Raw genomic sequence first — 21,717 nt, 5'->3', positions numbered from 1 at the left:
GCAAAAATAGACTGAACAGAAAAATCCTGCTGCGCACTAGGTGTGGTAGGAACAAGTCTTAGTGAGAGCATTTTTTAATTGTGTCATCTGTTGAACTCAGTTCTATCTAAATGTTCTCGATCGGATCAGAGATCAAGCTTAAGTTAAAACGGCGTACTTCCATTTTCAAATTTTTGCTGCCAAGTAAACTCATCTATGATAAATTTTTTCATGCAACTTTCTTACCGTTCTTCTATGTTTTGTCTTGATTTTTTTTTATTAGAATTATAGTGCAGGTAAATGTTTATAATTGCTGAGAAAACGTGTAATACGAACTTCAAAAAAATTCTGCCTAATACATATTTATCCGATGATTCTGTTTATTTTTTGTCTCGAAATCCTTGCAAAAATCTTGGTCCGTTCATTGTGCATCTTAATGGTGATTGACATAAAATTTCAAGCATAATTGTCAAAAAATTTTAAAAACGCCAAATTGCGTTATTTAGATCGAGCTAAATGCGAAGACGAAAAACTTTACAACAACTGATTTGACTTAAACTAAAAACAGGAACACATGATAAATTGGTTATCAGGATATATGTTTAGTACAAATGAAAAATTCTGACTGAAACTAATTTAAAGATTTGTTTTAAAGATTTGTTTATTGTATTGGTTCTGATTCGCTTTTGCGGCCTATAGATGTTTAGCTTCATCACTGCGGCCTCTTCAACTATTTGGCTATAATTAATATTTGGCTATAATTAGGATCCTCTATAACTCTTTTCTTCAGAAGAATATTTATTACATGAGAAATGATTCCCACAGCTTCAGATCCTGCGTGGTCGCCTTTTTTAAATCAGTAATTAATGATTTAACTCTTTGCAGCATCGTAAAAAAATTTTCAGCTTTAATTTTGGTTTGCCCAAATTTGGTTTGCCCAAATTTGGTTTTATATCAAAATTAATTATTTAATATTTCTGTGAAATTTTTTCTAGTCTGCGCATATTATTTGGTCAGCAGATTTTATACAACCCCTAATGCTACAATGACCCTTCATTTTGCATCTATTTAAAATTTAATCGCTGAAGGCAAACATTCTAAAACTTTTCTGTTGATTTTCTGAGGAGATTTCAAATTCTTTAAGGAAGCAATCATAGGACTTATAAATGCAACTCTATTATTCCAGGTAAGAAAATCGTCTAATGACAATTTGGTTTTGACAACGAAAATCCCTAAATTTTGTGGAATAGATTGAGTTGAATCCGTGATAACTGAGATAGATTATCTTACAACAGCTGTAAAACAAATTCCCCGCATTGATTTGCGACTTAATGCTGATGAAGGCGCAAAAAGACTTTAAACTTTAAAACTTTAAACTTTAATTGGAAGCAAATTTATATCATAAACAGTAGCATTTATATTTATAGTATTTCATAAACACTGAATATATGCAGACAAATGTAACAAAATATCTATCAGCTATGTCACCACAGTTTTAATTCTCAGTCATTGCGTAAACCTAGACAATTTCTTTTAAATCCTGCATTTCCATTGTTTTTGAGAATAAGAGAGAAACACGAGGAAAATTCCATCCAAACATCAAAGATCCAACATAGAGGGGAGGTGGGGATGAATTATATTCTCTAGATTATTTGCATTATTTGGGATTATTTCTGATACAAATTATATATCGAATGTTATTTTTTTGTATTTGTATTTGACAGCTATCAAATTTGTTCAATGACTGGGCCTGAAATATATCTGACATAAATTTGTTTGAAGATGTATCGTCTTCAGGAGTTGACGACAAAGATGTTAGCCAAGTAACCAGAACCATAAATTAAGACCATATTCGTTGGCATTTTAAATTCAATAACGTATTCTCGTTCCTCTCCTTCTGATTATCCATTTTCCGGGTTTCCCCATGATTGTATCTTTCCAGATCCCAGTACCAGATACACCACACCTCCCAACGAGGATAATCCTCCTATTGAGTAAAAGCAGTAAAGCCATAGGTCTTTGCTGTGCACGTTTTCATCTGTAATTTGGTCGACGATGATGGGAATTATGATTCCTGATGAATAATGTTAACACTTGCTTGTTGAAAGCAGGGGAAATATCTTCAGAGGGTGAACAAAAACTTCTTTTCAAAATTTGAAATTGACTAAATTTAAAATCAATTTGCGATATGACTGTTCAATCTAACTTTTAATAGGAAGCGTCTCTAACTTTTAATAGGAGCAGAAAAACTGATTGAAGTTTAACCTTATATTTTTTCTCGAATTCAAAAGCCGAGCAGAGATTTTGGGTCAGCAGCAGTGGATTGTATTGCTAAACTTCGCTTAAATCGTTATTTTGCTAACACAGAGTTTTTCTCACCCTTTTATAGATTTGACAAAATGACTTAATGGCATAAATGTTGTATACCGCTGAAATCTTTACATGCTTTTAAAAATTTTGAATTTTGAGGACATTAAACAAATAACAATTAAAAAACTAAAAATCCACTTGACGATAAAAAGTAATCAAGTGTCCTTGCAGATGGGTTTTACATGATAATTGCTGGCTTAGAAAATTACAACAAAATTTTTCTTTCAAATATTGCGGTATTGCAGCAATTCAGTTCAAGAAAAATGCCCAATTACGGCAAAATATTTCACAAATTTTCAATGAACCTCAACTATTTAAAAGCAGCATTAGCAATTTAAAAAATTTTCTATCATGTTTAACTTTTTCCTTCCTAATTTTTGCCTAAAACTCTAAAAAGAAAATTAGCCAAAATTAGCCAAACAAAAAATAGCGTAGAAATTATCGTACAGTTTAGACGTGCTTTATTGACTTGTTTTCATGTTAAAATCATTTCTATTTTTAAAAGGAAGCTTGTGTTTTTCTAAGCTGTTATCAAGTAAAGGCCATATTCAAGTATACTCGAGTAGATTATAGCGCCGAACGGCTATAATGGTCCATTGGCTAAAAAAACTTGGTTTGTTTTGCATAGTACAATTTTCGCGAAGTATTTCGTCCCCATTTGTGTTCATACATGGCGAGCAATTAATTTGATATCAAACTGTATCGCATTTCGTGTATTGCAAGTTTTATCGACAGTTTGTATTTTTCTATTACCTTGTATAATTTTTGCGTCCTGTTGCATGAATTCTTTACACAAATATAAAATGTGATGTAGATTATGACTTCTCAACTACATGATCAAAAACGTCGTACAATCATTTCACAAAGATGTAAAAAGGAGCATATTAATAAATTAAATTTTATTGTATTGCAAGAGAACAAATTGTGTTTATTGCTCGTTGCATTACTTATTTGTTAATATTACAAATTGTGATTAGTTCCTCCTAGTTCGGCTCAAGTTAAGGTTGTAGCTTTATGGTTTTAGTTTTTGATTACTTAGGACTCTTTTGTCTTGACCAAATTATTGCTGGATCAAGGAGACGGTAGCTCAACAACCCTGATGAGGCTGGACGAGTGTTGGCACGTTAGAGATTGAAGCCGTTTAAATAAGACAACTTCTTAGGAGATTCAAAAGAGAAAAATGAAATTTTAACGAAAAATGGTCGTATTCATAGTTCAAAAAATAAACATCATTTACACATGACATTTCTTGAAAAGTTAATATATCAGAAATCAGATGATTTTGGGGCGCATAAAGTGGTGTCATTTCATAACTACATGCATAAATTTATTTTAAGCGCTTGAGATCGTTCACAACGTTTACCATCGTTCACCATTCAATATTAGATAAATCAATCTTTGACAAGCATACAGCTCAACGTTGAATCAATTTTTTTTCTGAATTGTTAGCTTCTGCCTTTGTAATAAATCTTGCAAGTTTCTTATCTTTTTGAGATTACCGACACAAATTAAGTTTCTAAGCTCTGAGATATTTTCTAAATTCCTTTCTATGTTCTAATAACTACTCTTTATCATTTCAAACCAGATAAAAAATTGTCTCATTTTAATTCCAAGTAATAATAATAATAAGAATAATAATAGAATTTTGGTATACCAAGGGGTTGACAGTGCCCCACAGAGTTAGTTTACAACTGAAAATTTATTTTGCGTCTGTTCTTTCTGTTTGCGCAGAAACAGCTAAGACTCCAACCGTAGTTCTGCATCAGTTGAAAATTTTGCCTTTTAATTCTTTTTTGCTATTTCTGAAAAATATTTTAACCGAAAAATAAATTTTCAACCTACCATTTGCAGAAATTTCCTTTGTATTTGTTTCGGAAACAGAAACTGAGCTAAGTTTATTGTGTCCCTAAAAGTTGCATATTTCTAAATTTCAACTAATGTATTTCGAGTTCTCTCAATTGAGCTTTTTTCATTTTTGCCACTCGTTTCATAGTTGGCTGCAAATTTATGCCTTGTGGTGATTGTTGAACCCGAATTAGTTTTCCAGATTTTGTTTTTCAATTGATGAACAAGTGTTTGTCTTTAATAAATTTGTTTGGAATATATTTCTTATGGTTACTTTTTCGAAAAAAAAAACACGTTTTTTAAATGCCCGTGGAATAGAGTGTTAACAATATCATACCTGGTAAAGCTGCAAAAGTATTTGTAATGCCAAATAGGGTTCCAGCAAAGTAGGGTGCAATATCCAGGTGGTTACAGAAACAGCCAGAGTAGGCAAAAGCGAAGAAAAACATACCAAAACAAATAAAGCTTATAGCCAAACCGGCGTTGCATCCGGCGTAGCCGGCCGAAACAAGAAATATCGCGGGGATAACGGAACCAATAATCTGGTTCGTTTTTCTGATGCAAGTTGTTGTAACATACTTCTGGCTTCTGATGAAGTCTGTTAATTGGGAGGCTATAATAACGCCAATGAAGCAGAATAACCACGGCAGGGCACTGAAAACGCCATCACTTTCAATGTCGAAGTTGAGAACATTTGAAAGATAGAGAGGTAGACTGTTCATAATCCCGTAACATATTGTGTTTTGAGCAATGTGGCCTGCTATAATCCCATAAAAGGGCAAACTTTTACCGATAGCTTTCCAGGGTATTTTGTACTTTTTGTTGTCATCAACTTTGGTAAATTTGTTTATAAACTCCTTTTCGCTTTCAGAAATTCTGGGATGTTTATCCGGCGAGTTGTGAGCAATATACATCCAGAAAACAAACCAAACAACGCTTAAAAAGCCGAAGAAGTAGAACACTAAAGGCCATCCGTGTAAAAAGTCGAAAGATGAGAGATACCCGGCGATCAATTGACTCAGCATTGTGCCAACAGCGAACCCAGATATCGCTAATCCGGAGAAAATACTTCTTTCGAATTTTGGCGCCCACCGCCCTGTTATTTGATGAAACGCTGGCATAGTAACAGCTTCAATAATTCCTTCAATAATTCTTAAGGCAATCAACGCGTAAACTCCTAAGAACGCAACTGGGGGGTTCAGCATGAATAGAATTGCCCGAACTAACAACCCGATTCCATATAAATGCTTCCCGCCAATTTTGGATGAGAAATAACCACCAGGTATCTGTGTAATCAAGTACCCGTAAAAGAACGAAGCCAGTAGGTACGCTTGCTCAGTCGTTGTCCAATCAAAATCGCCTGTCCATACCTCGTCATTTGACGAATCCGTATCGTTTTCATCCATAGGGCAGTTCTCGTTCTGCGAGCTTGGTTTCGTTTCGTGCTCTGTTACCATAGCAACCAAAGCTACACTGATGCTAGCGCGCATTCCGAACAAAAGCAAATATCCCAAAAAGCCCATAAATGCGATTTGATACCGGGTCGAGAAAACTTTTCCTCGAAGCGACTCATGATAGCTGTAATCGGCTCCTAAAAGTCTGCTTGTTTCGTATTTATCGTCGTGCATTTATCAAAGCTTTGTCTGTTTATGAACTTTGAAAGGACGATGTTCGTACTTGAACAGTGCTTGAATACAGCGAGCGCAAGCCAATTTTTATTCGTTGAACTATGTTAAATCTTGTTCAAGAAACATAGACCATTGAACTTATTTGAATCGCGGCTGCGTTTAAATATTCTCTTCTAATGAGTTATGGTTATTAAATAAAAATTCAAAAAATTAAGCATTAGTATATTAGTTAAGATCTGATTAAAGTATACCTACTAAATAATAAGTTCACAGAGAACAAAAATAATACGTTCAAACAATTATGAACCTGTTTGATAGCTGAGTTTTCTGACGCTGTAGATTAAATTTGGTCTTTTTTAATAATGAGCTGATCAAACTTATTGAACAAGCTAGAACATGTAAGTCTCACCCATAAAGTTGAAAATGCGAACTCTCGAAAAACGCTAAAACAAGAGAGCGAGTAAGACAAGAAAACTGTTGTCATCAAATTGCCAATAACTTTCTTTTCCCTTTAGGCTTTTCCCAGTTGTATCCGTGTCACCTGTTTTTCTTCTTCAAATGTTGCAAATTTTAAATTTTAAATTTCCGTGACTTATGAACTATTTCGTTCACTGATTTCAAATCAGGACACGCAATATGTACGATGCTTGGAATCATGCATTTTACTTAGAAAAAAACCCATCTTTGAGGTGTGAAGGTCAATAATAACATATTTATAGAATCAGCGAGGTTAGACCACTTCTTAATTGTATGTAATTCGTTCATAATCAGCAAAAAAAAAGAGCTGTATTGAATCTTAATTAAATGTGCTGAATTTATGTACAATTTGAGCAGAAAGAAATGAAAAACAAATGGTCAATCGTGAGATAAGATCGACCTGTTTTCTAGCCGCGCTCGATTCAAAAAGTTACCAGGACATTAAGTTTGAGGAACCCATTTAGCACATGATAAGTCTTCATAAGGTTTGTCATTTTAAAATATTTCGATTTTAGTGTACAAACTATGATTATGACGTGAAACTTGTCGAAGACTTGTTCATTTATTTTCCAGACGTTATAATTCCAAACATAATGTGATTTTTGGCCTGAACGTGTATTTTTTTCAATTTCTTCCAATATCCAATAAATTAAAGCATATGGACATGTATTTTTTGTTGTATTCGAGGAGTCTTTTGCACTTAGTTCGCTTGTTCGAATCTGACGTAAGCACAATTACTGTGAAAATGAGCGAGTACTGATTCCAATTAAATTATCTTAATTGATAACCGAGTGTGCTAGTCGTTACTCGAACTGGTCTCAAAATTTTGAATTCAGGTAACTTTTATGACCTGCTATTTCTTTCATTCCTCAAGGCTTCATCTCTTTGGCCGAGTTAATCTCGAAAAAGTAGAGCTTCTCTTAGATAACATCAGGTTTAAGTTATGTAATGCTTACATCTGGTTGGTTTCGTAATATTTAAAACCTTATTACAAGACGTGCTAAAAAATCTTCTCATCAATCTGATATCATTTTGAGTTACTGTTGTGCTTGAGCTAAAAATTAATCTGTCTGTTGGAATTATGGCAATTAGAAACACTTCAATATGCATGAGGTCCGCCTATTTGGTAAATTATATTGTATAACGCTTCGTTTTGTTCTATTTGGCTATTTTAATTCTACGTTTTAATATTTGTTTTGAAACGAGAGAAATTTAAATTAATGTACTTGTTCCTATCTCAGAATTACGAATAAACAGTTTGAATTTTAACGTTTCTATTTTACATTTCCTGACGTGTACTGAGAATGCAGTACATGTGTCATTCTTAGAACTTATCAGAGTTCAAATCAAATTGTTACCTCTACGTAGCTACAAAATAGACAATGAAAATTTTTTTGCGCTCTGAAATTTCAGTAATCTTGCTTTTTTCTGAAAGAAGGTGATAAGATTAGTAACAAAGAAGAATTGCTGTTTGTTTCATTAAAGATTTTATCCCCATTTCTAAGTTACTGTTCAGGTGCTTTTTTTAAAAACAAAAATTTATAACTTTACAAAGTCCAGACCAAAAACAATGTTCAATTTAGTTTTCAAGAATTAGGTCCAAGTTTACCTTGATTTTACTTGTTTTCTTAATTGCTGAATTATAACAATCCAATTTTACTCCCATCATCCATTTTTTTCATATAAAATTATAAGGTAACATTTGTTTTTTTTTAATTGAATCAATTAAATGAATTTTGTAGTAATTGTATTTGTCCTGCTGACTTTTTCATGCGAAATTTTGTACTACCAACAATTCGTCTGATTGTTGTAAATCGTCAGAGAGTTTTCACTTTTCTCTGCGAAAACTGGATTTACACGTAAACATAAGAGCACATTAAGTAGCTGAACAGCTCTTAGAACCCTACGCTTTATTAATCTCGAAGTATGCGATTCACCGAAACTGTTAAGGAGACATGAATTCACGGAGTGAATGACGGTGTTTTTGAGGGGAAGAAGGTGAGTTTTTCTCATTTAGAAGGGGTCTAGAGGTCCATTTATTTTCAATATTTTTTGATTTTTCGTAAATTCTAACCCTCTTTTCACATTAGCTCAATTTCAGAACTGAAGTTATCCAATCGTTCAAATCATAGTTTTCAATTGATTCATAAGAATCAGCTGAAGTTCTTGAAATACGTGAATAACTTGAATAATTTGTTTTTTTTTTAAGAATTTGAAAACAGATCAATCAATTTGTTTTTTTTACACATGAGCAAGCGTATTTTTAGAGCTAACAAAGATGCGAACGTATTTAACTCAACTATGGGTCTCATGTTGCTACAAAGTACAAAAAGAAATTAAATTTTTGGAGATGCTCAATTTTAATATAGTAAATTTATTAAAATAAACATTTTCGGCGATAACAACATTAGATAACGCAAATTCTATTAGGCCATTTTGCTGTTCTGACTCGCCGTGGAAAACAGTGACAGTTCTTCATCACAAATTCTCACATAACGTCATTGATATTCAAGATTTGAAACCGTGGAGAAATATAATGGAAGAATTATTATTCTCCTCACTTTTATTGGGGAATAACATAGATTTTGTGCATTCAGTTAGCGTAAAACCTTATTGCTATGAATTAAAAAATAATTACGTGAGACCCATTTCGGAAACTTAATTGTTCTTGTGAGCAGTGATAAAGATTTTTGCAGAATTGCTAATTGTCGTGAACACGAGTGACCAAGTAGGTTAAATGTAGTCGAAAATTTTCACTTTTGCTACGTAATGAAAAACTACCACTTTTGTGCATATTTTACTTGAACCGGTCCTGTTGAAAACAAAGACTCGCTAAAGCCAATTGGTTTTTAAAATCATTAAATATCAGCTTAACGCTTGCAAAAAAGTGTGATCTAAATTGAATTAATAAATATTATTTTATTGACCAATGATATTTCACAAAATTTAGTAATCGGTCGATTTGGTGGGGAAGGATGATTTTGGCTGCGGAAACTTTCAGTGATGGTATGCGAATGTAACTCTCGAATATGATGACCTATAATCAATTTTAGTTCGCAAGTCCAAGGAAACAATAAAGGCATCCTTCTTCATAAGAGGAATTTGATTTACTTTACACAGATGTTCAAGCCGTGTAAAATGCAAGCATCACTCTGTATCAGAAGAAATGTAGTTTCCATACAGAATTTTACCCAACAGGTTTTACAGTGTCATTGAGGGTTGCCCCAAGTCTGTACTTCGCCTGAACCCAGGGCTACAAATGTAAGGCCTCCAAGACTGGACAATCCTCCTATAGTGTAGAAGCAGTACAGCCATAATTGTTTGCTGTGCACGTTGTCAGATGTAATTTGGTCGACAATAATGGGAAGAAAAATTCCTGAACAATATTGTTAACATTTGTATTTTTTCCATAATACTGTCAATCAAAAAATCAATTCGAAAAAAGTATAAAATGAAACAAGGCGGCTCGTTACTGTGCGTTTGCACATGACGTTCCGACCCGAGCTCATCGACATTTTTGACTTAATTGTCAACCAAATGAAGAAATAACAAAAATAGATCTTTGAGTTTAAACAATGGTTACACAACCTATCTACTAATTAATGCCATGCCTTATTACAGAGCCAATGAGATCTGACCTTAACAAGACTACGAGACAAAAAAACAACCAAAAAAATTAGCAAAAACAAAAATTTCACGGCAAAAACTCAATATCTAAATTTGAAAGCACATAGCAGCAACGTCAAAATGCAGTCAGATAATACCTTAACTACTCAAATTTACTTTCTCCTAACTATACAGCGGATGGAAAGTTTTCTTAGTGATACTATGTTTCAAGTCATTAAAGAGAACGATCAATGAGGCGAAATTCAAAAATTAATCAACATTTTTTAAAACAAGATATTTCAAAAGTCTTTAAAATCATTAGCTTTTAAATAAAAGATCCTTGATAAATTACTAAAAATTTTTTGCAAAATCAAAAGGACTTGTTGTTGATTAGACTTAGCCATAGAAAAGAACTAAAGAAAAACTCAAAAGTTTACAAATGATTTGCGAAAACACAAACTTTTGCTACCAATAAAATCATTAGCTAATATCTGAATATTATGTGTTTTTAATTCAATCGTTATTTCCACTAATTCAGCTAAAGGCTTTATACTAAGATAATAAATAAAATTACTTGGGCCACATTTGAAAACCATTGCCACCTGTTATTATGCGATTGATCTGAAAGAAGAGAAAAAGAAATACAAAAATTGACCACCCAAAAAACGTTTATAAAAACGCGTACTGTCCAACAAACAAAGCATCGGTGACAAATATCATCAGTAGAAATGTTTTTTTTTTGAAATACAGGAAATTGGATGTGACCTCTCATTGACGAAAATAAGTTACAATTAGACGAAAAGAACAACAAAAACAGAAAAGTATGAAAAAAATTTGAAAATGTATATGATAAACGTTAAGACTAAAGGCTATAAGATGACCTACTGTTTCGGGTAACACTATTAATTCAATCCTCAACGACAAGCTTAAGAGACTTGTCAGCATTTTACGGCTACCTAAAGAACAAAAACAGGCAAAAACAGCAAATTAAAGAAAAAATTGAGCGAGAAAAGTATCGAAGGCATTAAAAAAATTAACTTTTCAATGAAAATTTTTCTATTTTCTATTACTTTTAAGAGCAATGGGATTTCTCTTTTGTTCAATATGATTTCAAAAAATCAACAAGTATGAGCAAATAGATTAGAACCAAGAAATTTTCGAGAAAACACGCACGTATTATGAACGCCATTTAATTCATTAGCTTTCAACGGAAGCCAGTAAACACGCTAAGTTATGCCTCAATGGGAGAACAAGTTTGTTTGCCAAACATATTTTATCAATAGGATCTTACAACAAGTTATTGACTATGAAAACAACAACAGAGACAGGCAAAAACCAAAACTTAGGTAGAAAAGTGCCAGAAGAAAATGTCGAAGCAATTCAACTCGTAAGCTCTTCTCTGAAAATTTTATATATGATCCGTTGAACTTCTTCCTTAAACCAATGGAGACTATCAGCAGTAGGATGATGTGATAAGATTTCAAAAGTATCAAAAAATAAAATTATAGTACCCGAAAATTAAAAAAAAATTAAGAAATCTCGTGGCATTGAATTTTTAAAACTAATAGGTAGAAGATAAAACCGCTAACCAGATTAATTTTGGCTGCAGAAGAACGGAAAGGATTTCTGTTAGTACTGACATTGACCAAGATTTCACTAAAAAAATTAAGGATTGGTTAATGTTCAAAAATATTTTCGAAAAAATATTTTTAAACTCTTAACAGCCATTAAACTCAAAATCTTTCAACGGAGCTCAATAACTACGCTGAGATATTACCCGATGGGAGACAAAGGTTGTTTGTCATGCGTAAATAAACAACAAGACATTATAATAAGTCTTATGACTGTGAAAACAATAACAAAAACAGGCAAAAACAAAAATTCAGTAGAAAAGTGCGAGAAGAACTTGTCGAAACCAATTTAACCATTAGTTTTTCCCTGAAAGATTTATCTGTGATGCACTGGACGTCCTCTCTAGGCCAATGGGGCTAGAATTATTTTTGAATGATGTGTAAAATGTTTGGCTAATGTGAAAAGGGTTCAAAAGCAACCAATAATACAAAAATATCCAAAAATATAAAAAAAAAAAGAATTGAAATCTTGTGTCATTGAAGTCATATAACCAATAGTTAGAAGATAAACCGCTAACCAAATTAATTTTAACTGCAATAGAAAGCAAGTGGTCCTGTCAATACTGACACTGACTAACAGTTCATGAAAAAGGTGCGTTAGTGTTCAAAAAATTTTCAAAAAATTATTTTTAAATTCTTAACAGACATTAATTTCAATAGCTTTCAACGGAAGTCAAAAAAAACTCTCAAAGATGCCCCCATCGAAATACATTTATGTTGGTTATGCATAGGTAATCAATAAAATATCACAATAAGTCTTATGACTATTAAAAACATCAACAAAAACTGGCAGAAACCAAAGATTCAAAAGAAAAGTGCGAGAAGGTGTCGAAGCCTTTTAAACCATAAATATATCCAAAAATCTTTATCTGGGATCCACTGAACATCTTCTGTAAGCCAATGGGAGATATCAATATTTGGATAATGTGATAAGATTTCAAAATTAACCAATAATACAAAAATGTCCAAAATTTTTTTAAATTTTTTGAAATCTTGTGTCACTGAAGTTATATAGCCAATAGTTAGAAGATAAAATCGCTAACCAGATAAAATTTGGTTGCAGTAGAAAGGAGGAGGGTGCTGTCACCCCTGTACTGACTTACAGTTCACGATAATAAGTTTATGATTCTTTAATGTTCATAAAAAGTCGAAAAATTATTTTTTAAATTTTAACAGCCATTAGCTGTCCCCTCAAAGCACTAGATATGTTCACTTAGTGCTCACAATGGAATTTATAACACTGTTAGTCAACGAATCCATGCCATAGAACTCCAAAAAATTAGCAAAAACCTCAAAAAGAAACTAAAAATTTCATGCGCAATTCCTCGAAAATGATGTTTTTGTTCATTGGGCTTCATTTGAATGTAAATGAGGTGTGTCATTAAAAGAACCTCAATATAAAAAGTGAATTGTCTCTAGGTGACTTGAAAAAAGCAAAAAAGTGAAAAATTTTTCAAAAAAAGCTCTCAAATAGAATTCGAATTTTTTTTTTAATAGTGAACTTCCCTATGAGACCAGAACTAGTATTTTTTATCGCATTTAGTCTATTAGGAACACAAAATTGGTCCATTTTTGGCGTGAAATTTAATTTTGAAATACTATTTTTATAGAAAATATTTTAATTTTGAGAAAAATTACACTAAATGTGAACAAGTATCCCGTGTTCACATAACACTTCAATCCTCGATAACTCCTCGAAAAAAACGAAAATCAAAAAAATCCTTTTAATTTTGAACTTTACACTGGATCAGTTTTTTAATGATATCACTCACATTTCTCTACGACGAATATATCGATCTGCCAAAATTGACTGAACAAAAAAACCCAGTTGAGTATATAGTTCCTCCCCCCCCCCCCCCCCCACAAGTGGGGTCGGAACAATGAGGATTACCTAATTTAAGATAACTTTTTATAATAAAACGCTGGGAAAACTCCAAAATGATTCAATTGGCAGTAACTTTTGCGCAGTGCTTGCTAGAATGGAACAATTGAAAAAAGACGGAATTTATAGATTTTTGGTTTCAAATTAGATATTCATTCGCTTAAATTAAAAACTTGGTTTTTTAAACAAAGACTATCTTACATTATTGACACCTATCATTCTGTCACCAAATGCCCACTTTTAAAGATTTGAGATTTTTTGGGAGCTTGTCGGCAACATTGACAAAACCAAAAATCACTTTTCTAATTAACTCCGCCTTAAATTTGTTTTTTTTCTTTCGGGATTTTTATCGGTAGGTTATCCCGGTTTCTCGAGAAATTTCTAATTATTGATTGGTTGTTCCATTAAATTGACACAAATTTATCGGAAAAAAGACTGGACAGTCCGGGAACTTTCTCTCATTTTGTTTTTTCCTAATGTTTTGAATTACGTTTTATCGGATATTTCACTGTTTTCTGTGTAATGCTTAATTAAGTAAAAAAAACTTGAGAAGAGAAACTTCTTAATAAAAAGTTCTGCAAGTAGAAATTTATCTCTTATTAGCGGATCCCTTGGGCTATCACCGTGAAAAATACGTTAGTGTAGACAACAAAGTCATGAATTGTATCACCCATTTCTGCACATATTGCAATATTTGCCACAATTGAGTTATTTATTTTCTTTAAATAATATGCCGCGTCTTTCTATAGTTAGTCGTCAGCTTGTTTTCTGTAACTGTCATCTAAAACTTTTTTAAGAGTATACATTTTTAAAGTTTTCATGTGAATGCAAATATGCACTTCGTTTTCTTAATCCGTTTTTAGAAAAACTTTGCTGAATAAGGATTTCTTTGATTTGAGTCTAAATTAAAAAATTTTCAACACACCGTAGAACTCGATCACTCTCAATAATTAATTGTGGAGAAAAATTCGTTTGAGCTGTGAAAAATGTTGTAACATTTCGCGGCGTATTTCTACCCAAGTTTTTTTTGCAATTAGCCAGAATAGTTGGAATACTTTAATTAATTTGCTGGATAGATTTAACCCAGTTGTTGGTGTTTTTTTCGGTTAGATTGCAAACTTTTCAAGTATTAAAATGTTTAAAACAGCATTGCATTCTGTGAACCTTAGAGAAAACTATATAGACCCCCTTGCTCAAAGACACACTTTTTTGTGCTGTGAAATAAAATCCTAATGCTCCATTTCCTAAATCTTCGATGCGACATAGCTAGTTTTTTATTAGGTTATAAAGCTGTGTAATAATTTTTCAATTTCAGTGTATTATCTGACTTGTCACTAATTTACTTAATTTACTTGCAGTCAGCTCTACTTCTTTTTCGAAGGAAATTCGGTAAAACTAAGGAAAATTTCTCAACACGTTATATTATTCCGTCAATCTGCTAAAAAAAATAATTGAACAATTGAATTTAATCTCGCTGTTCTATGAACAATTTTAATTTTGTCTAATAAATTTTAGGTTTGTTCTTTGTCAGATTAATGAGACATCAGAGATATTTTGTTATATGAGCAACTATTTTGTCAGTGTTAGAAAAAACTGTCAATATAGTGGCCCTCTATTTTCGATGTCAAAATTCTCATTGTTTACAGTAATAACTATTTTTTAATACTTTCTGTCTGTGATATTGATTGCGAAACCAATTGATCGAACTGGTGTACAATAAGAGTGACAAATAAATATTGTTTCTCCGCCTAGTGATTTTTCTTTCTGCGCGCTTTTTTAACATGCATGCATTAAAAATGTCGATTAAAATAATATGCAAATTGACCTGTGAAAGTAATGTTAACAATATGTGCCTGGCATCACCGCAAACGTGTTAGTAATTCCAAAAATTGTTCCAGCAAAATAGGGCGCAATATCCAAATGGTTACAGTAGCAGCCAGAATACGCGAACCCAAACAAGTACATACCGACCGTAATAAAGCTTACTGCTAATGTAGCATTGCACCCAGAATAACCGGCGGAAGCTAAAAATATAGCCGGAATTACACATCCTGTAATTTGGTTACTCTTCCTGATAAAAGTTGTTGTCACATACTTTCGACGTCGTAGGAAATCGGTTAATTGAGAAGATGATATCACACCAAGAAAGCAACATAACCAGGGCACTGCACTAAAAAAACCGTCGCCTTGAATGTCGAAGTTTAGTACATTCGAGAGATATAAAGGTAGACTTGTCATAATTCCGTAACAAATTGTATTTTGAGCCATATGACCGAATATTAGTCCAATAAATCGAGGACTTGTCGCGATGGATTTCCAAGGAATTTTGTGCTTCTTGTTGTCGTCGACTTGCGTGAATTTATTTATAAATTCCCGTTCGCTTTCAGAAATTCTTGGGTGTTTATCCGGTGAGTTATAAGCTGTATACATCCAGAGCCCAAACCAAATGAAACCCAAGAACCCAAGCAGTAAAAAGACTAAAGGCCAGCCGTTCAAAAAGCGAAAACTGCATAGAATTCCAGCTATCAATTGGCCGAACATGGTTCCGAAAGCGAATCCAGATATAGCAATTCCTGCGAAGATACTTCGCTCAAATTTGGGCGCCCAACGCGATGTTAAATGGTGAAAAGCAGGCATCGTCACAGCCTCAATAACACCTTCAGTGATTTTTACTATTATTAAAACTTGCACCCCTAAATAGGCGATTAAAGGGTTCAGCATGAATAAAATTGCCCGAATAAGGAACCCGAACCCGTATAAATGTTTTCCTCCAAACTTTGAAGCAAAATATCCACCACAAAACTGCAACATACAATTCCCGTAGAAGAAAGCGGCCAATACGTAAGCCTGTTGAGTAGACGTCCAATCAAATTTGCCTTCCAACGGCTGGTCATCGACCAATAGTTGTTCAGTTTGAATCTGTTCAGCACTTTTGTTCATTGAGTTTTCTGGACAGTTTTCGCTGAAGGAACTGTTGTCCGCTTTTTGATTGGCTACCATAGCAACAATTGCAACACTTATGCTTGCACGCATTGCAAATAAAAGAACGTAGCCTAAGAATCCCAAAAGAGCAATTTTGTATCTGGTTGAAAAGAGCTTTCCTGGAAGTGATGAGTGGTAATTGTCCCCTGAGATGCTTTGGGTTTCACGGTCGCGAGAATTCATTCTAGAGCTCAGATTCTTTATGTTCAGTTAATGTCTTGTAAAGCAGCTGGTCACGATTTGTAGGAAATTTTACGAACGCAAAGACAGATCAGTGTTGAAAGAGCAAAATAATTTTCCCTTTGTAATTTTCGCAGATCTTTATAAATTTTTTTACTAAGCGCCGGCCTATTGTTTCGACCAACCCCTCCACATTTGTAAAAGGTATATAACTTTTACGTCCCGGGAAGAAAGACCTTTTTTACAAAGTAACGTGCTATAGAACAACACATTTCTAAACGTCATTAGCACTGGGACGGGCGAAAGAATTATTACAAATTTTTGTTATCACAATATTTCAGTGCTTTTCGCACCGAAGTTATGCTATTATTTGTAATGGGGGGGGGGGTCATTATAAACACCGGGAAATGGGGGTCGTGATGAGGAACAGAGTAGATCCCTTAAGCGTTCATAATATTTTTCAAAACTTGATTGGTTTATCAAATGAGAATTAAAGTATGGTAACATCAGCTTAAATAAATTGATGCTGTGCTATAATAAGTGAAACTTGTCAGTAATTTTAGAAATTAAATCGAAACTGTAATATTATTTGATTTCCTCAATTAGGTGAAATAGAAGACGCCAGTAATATTTAGAAATCCTCAGATGTTCAACTTTAAGTTTACAAACTCCAACCAATCGACAGCTAGTTGAAATATCACATAGAGCCTACTTGTTCAAACGCTTTTAAAGTGATAAGTCACCCATCGATTCGAAAGGTTTTGGTTTTAAGCATAAGATCCCCCCCCCCCGGGACAGGGTTCAATACTTAGTTGTAGTATAATAACATGTTATATATAACTTGCATTTGGTGTCATAAACGGTATTTTAAGAGGAGGGGTATAGATTCATCCGTTCGTATCTTTATTTTATTTAAAAGAGGTCGGTAATTGTGATTTCAAGGCACATACATTTGTTGGGTATGTTTATAGTGCCACTTCCCTAAGAAGATTAGAGAAAACAAAAGAGAAGTAAACACAAGGTACCTCAAATCTGCCCATATCTAATTTCAACTAGGGTCGGCTGATCACTTGATCAACTGAACGATGTACTTCAAACTTCAGAACAGCTGTAGTGGGGGCGTTTCAAATGGACGACATTTCAAATGGACGACACCAAAGTTTTGAATCAAATGAACAAAAAAATACTTAATAATTACTCAAAATCTCAATAATTTAGTCCTAGTTGACGGACCGGCCCGTTGTTTCCAGATTAAATCCCACGGCGCATGAAAAGTATGGCCATGGACAGCGGTCAGGAATTATCCGCATAATATTTCTTTCCTTCTTTCTCGTTTAATTTAGTCATTATGGACGCTTGTGACAACATTATGGATAAAATAATCAAAATGTCAATATTTAGCGAAGATTAACATTGAGAATGCATGCATTTGTCGTGCAGTTGAAAGAAAATTCAGTGTCGGCCATTTGAACGGCCCCCACAATAAAGCGCTATTTGCCAGTTTAAACATGAGATTCCTTCATTTTGCCTCACTGGTTGGCGGGCGGGATTTAACATGAATTAGATAAAACCGAGCATTATCGCAACATGCTCAACGCAATTTTATATACTAAATTTTAAATCCGATATTCTAATGTACCACTTGGATAATTTTGTTTTCATTTTTTGTCCCAATTTTTTTTCGATCTACTGTTTTTTGATTTTTTGTTATATCAGGTGTTCCTCTGACAAACAGAGTATAGCTTCGAAATCTTTCGCTGCACGTCCATAGCAGTTTTATCAATTGCAATCAAATAAATAAATGAAATAAACTAGAGTTTTACTTTACCATCTTGTAAAAAGTTGCAAGGATGATTTCAGATATCAAGCTTTTTAAGTGAACGAACCTCATTGTTGGGGACAATTATTGGATCTTTTCAACAATTGCCCCCCCCCCTTTTGCAAAGGGGGGGGCTATTCTTGAGAAGATTTTTTTAGCGAGCGATTTATTAACCAATCAGAGACGACTAATAACTTTCCGTGTATGCTCATACTGTGTTAAACTGGATAGAATAAAATGCGCCATGCTTGGACAATTAGCCGAAATGGAATACAAAGCGAAAAGAATTTCCGACTGGCGGGTCGGTGGGCGCGCTTCGCGTGCGTCGCGGCTTCGCCGCGATAACCGACCAGCGATTTCCGGATTACATCCCACAGCGCGTGAAAGGCATGGCCGTGAACAGCGGTCCGCAATTGCACTTAAACTGATATTCGGCTATCTAAATTGTAGGCCAAATAATGTTGTGGTAAAGTATAGCACAAAAGGGGTGGCGATTCTCTACTAGGTACCAAAGGGGGGACAATAGTTGAAAAGATCCCAATTGTTGTTCCAGCCTCCAAATTTACTTGGGGTTAGAAACTTTATGCTACCCTGGTTTTTTGCTGGGTCAAATTTGACCCATCAGTATCTTTTGCAGAGATAAATTTTTTCAAAAAAAAAAGGAATCATTGGAAAACCCTTAAAAATGAATCAATTATTCAAGAGAAATTTTCAATTTTGATTTCACGAGAAAAACGAGGCTCAGAGTTATATTCTTTTTTCTTGTCTTTTTATCATCAAAACGCTCAAAACTGATACAATTCTACATTTTAATGTTTTACTGGGCTAGTCTTGTTAATAGCTCCGGTAGCTATAGCCATGCGGGGTGCTCTAATTGGCTTTTTTTTATTTTGCGACTCAAAGAATTAGATTTGCATTGGGGTGCACTGTCTCTTCTAAGATCTGTTCGCACATTGTGATCAAAGTAACCAAATAGTAGTAAAGAGAGGACGAAAGCGCTTAATTTTAGGGCGTGATTCTTTTATTCTGATTTTTGATTTTATTGAGGAAATTGTGTCTGAACCAGCGTTTCTTTTTTTCTAAAGCGAGTTTTTTGCTTTGTTCACATACAATTTTGAGCAATTTGAATTCTGTTTGAACTGTTTATTCTGATCACTTCTATCTCAAGGCTACCCAAAAAAATATAGCTCAATGGGCAACTAAATGTTCTGACTTTGATACAAGTCTTTTACATAGTGATGTGCTATATAACAACATATAAATTGTAATGAGCGGCATAAAAACACTGAGAGGAGGGCAAAGCAGTAGAGATCCCACGTTTATTCTGAGTAGATCAAATTTGCTTTTTTGTTGAGTGTAAATGAAATTTTGGTCACAGGTGACTTAACTCACTGTCAAAAAATGAAATCTCTTCTCTATCCATTTAAATTTTGTAAACTTTAATTGGAGGTGTCGAGGTCAATTGAAGGTATCTCAACCTCATTGAATGTCTTTTAGGGATAGTTTTACAGTTAATCAGTTCAAATCTATTGAAGGCATCACAATTAGTAACAAAATTTTTTATTTGCTCTGAAACAAAATTTGTAGCAATTATATTTGTCCTGTGTGCGATTTTCAATCAGACAATAATTTTCGTCTGACACTTTTAACTTTTTGCCTCAAAAAGTATGAAAATGTAAAGCGCGGGATGAAAACAGGCAAGCATTACGTGACTGAGCAGCTCTCTGTGAAACTTACAGCTTACTAGTATCGAAGTACGAGATTCCACAAACCTGTTTTGGAGACATTTTTATGGTTTGAAGGTCGGTTCTTAACATTAAAGATTTGACCCCCTTCAGTCACGCAGACCCTCAGTCATGCCTCGCTCAGTCAACCCACCCGTCCGTTTCACCCCTTCCCCCTCACAACCGTCCACCCTCCTCCATTAGTCGATTTGGACCGCCTCTCGTCAAGCCCTCCCAATCCTACCCCATCGCTTAACCTCCCCACCCCTCAACGCATGAGTCCCCCTTCACTGCAGCATACCAACCCAGCGTTTTTCACAGTACACGACAACCGGATTTTTGTAAGCTTTCTTTGCAAGTTGAAAAACATTGTTCTCATTTCATTTTTTAAAAAATTTTCTCATTCTATGATCTACCAGTTAATTGATTGAAGAATTGCTAGGTCCGTCAGATGAATTAAGAAAGAATAGTTTTTGAAATTTTTGAATGATTAAGCGAACTTAAAACAGAAATAAATTTTAATTTTTGACTAAGAAATTTTTACTAAAATTATTCATTTGAACTCATCAACAATTGAGCTTTAAGAAATCAAGGACAATTGGTTGTTTGTGGAAAACTACTCATTTTTAGTTTTGAGATAGTACTATCAATAATTGAAATTAATACCTTTTACCGCCTCCTAGATTATCGTTTTTCTAAATAGAAAATATATTCCCTAAAAGCACGAAAAATAATTTTAACATTTTCTTGTGATTTTCTCAATTATCAGGTAGGGAAAGCCATCATTTGATGCTAAGTGGTACAAGTCTGTTGTAAAGTAGTCTCTATCTTATTCAGAAAAGGGATCTACTATTTGTAGAAGAGCAAAGTTTTAATTTTTATACATTTTTTGTTTTTCCTCTGATTCGCTGTTTTTTGGTTAACCACTGTGCTGCAATAAAATATAATCAGGTTTTTTCTCAAGCTCAGGCGAAAAGATTTCCCACAACTAATGGATTTTGAAATGTTTATGAATAACCAACTCAATTTGAGCTACCATACGAAAACCGGCATATATATTAACACTACCTAATTGTATATCATATGGTATAGCACAAAACTATCCGTAACTGATAATTCTTGCGTTCAAAACAAATTTGATCAAGAGGACCTCAATTTTTTTTCTAAATTATAAAGAAATTCAAAAAAAAATAAAATGACACTCGTTGCCAATTCCTTTTGCCATTACTTGACTTAATTGCGCTAAAATTGGGTCGGAAAGCAATAATTGAGATTGTTGCAGAACTTTGTTGGAAGCATTAAAAACTGTTTGACACAAGGGGTGAAATACAAAGCCTTATCCCCTAATCTAAAAGATCTGTCAGATGGCAGGATTTCTTTTCAGCTCCAAATCAGTTTAAGTATCTATTCTAGCTTCAACTGTTTTAATAGTGCCATAAATAGTTGACCTTTCGGTAACTTTAGCTCTCTTTGAAATTATTATTCTTAGTTCACTTTTCATTCACTTTTATTTATGTGTTCCTCTTTCTGTCAGATAACTAACGGAAAATTGCTTGAAATTTATCTCTCTCCTGAGAGGAAATAAAGATATCTG

At 33.7% G+C, this 21,717-nt stretch overlaps 4 protein-coding genes across 10 annotated transcripts in view; 2 read left to right on the top strand and 2 right to left on the bottom strand.

Moving 5' to 3' along the window:
* Window positions 1–21,717, top strand: part of LOC142349531 (putative acetylcholine receptor chaperone) — a 359,559-nt gene that overhangs the window by 131,303 nt on the left and 206,539 nt on the right. The gene's annotated exons all lie outside the window — the stretch shown is intronic.
* The window catches only part of LOC142349530 (uncharacterized), a 170,257-nt gene that overhangs the window by 138,079 nt on the left and 10,461 nt on the right, over window positions 1–21,717 (top strand). The window lies entirely within an intron of this gene.
* LOC142349026 (sialin-like) lies at window positions 1,342–6,487 on the bottom strand. Its single transcript, XM_075400430.1, has 2 exons — window positions 4,532–6,487; window positions 1,342–2,053 (listed from the first exon to the last, which is right to left on the bottom strand). Exons 1-2 carry the CDS (start codon window positions 5,820–5,822, stop codon window positions 1,881–1,883), a joined length of 1,464 nt encoding a protein of 487 aa, XP_075256545.1. The 5' UTR covers window positions 5,823–6,487; the 3' UTR covers window positions 1,342–1,880.
* Window positions 9,129–17,275, bottom strand: LOC142349953 (sialin-like). The gene is made up of 2 exons (XM_075401814.1): window positions 15,263–17,275; window positions 9,129–9,675 (listed from the first exon to the last, which is right to left on the bottom strand). Coding segments are annotated over exons 1-2 (1,323 nt in total). The 5' UTR covers window positions 16,584–17,275; the 3' UTR covers window positions 9,129–9,673.

The sequence above is a fragment of the Convolutriloba macropyga genome, chromosome 11, assembly GCF_964194025.1.
Source record: "Convolutriloba macropyga chromosome 11, txConMacr16.3, whole genome shotgun sequence".
In the NCBI taxonomy this organism is placed as follows: Eukaryota; Metazoa; Xenacoelomorpha; order Acoela; family Convolutidae; genus Convolutriloba; species Convolutriloba macropyga.
Note: the sequence above shows the minus strand (reverse complement) of the source record. Positions and strands in the feature narration are given on the sequence as shown.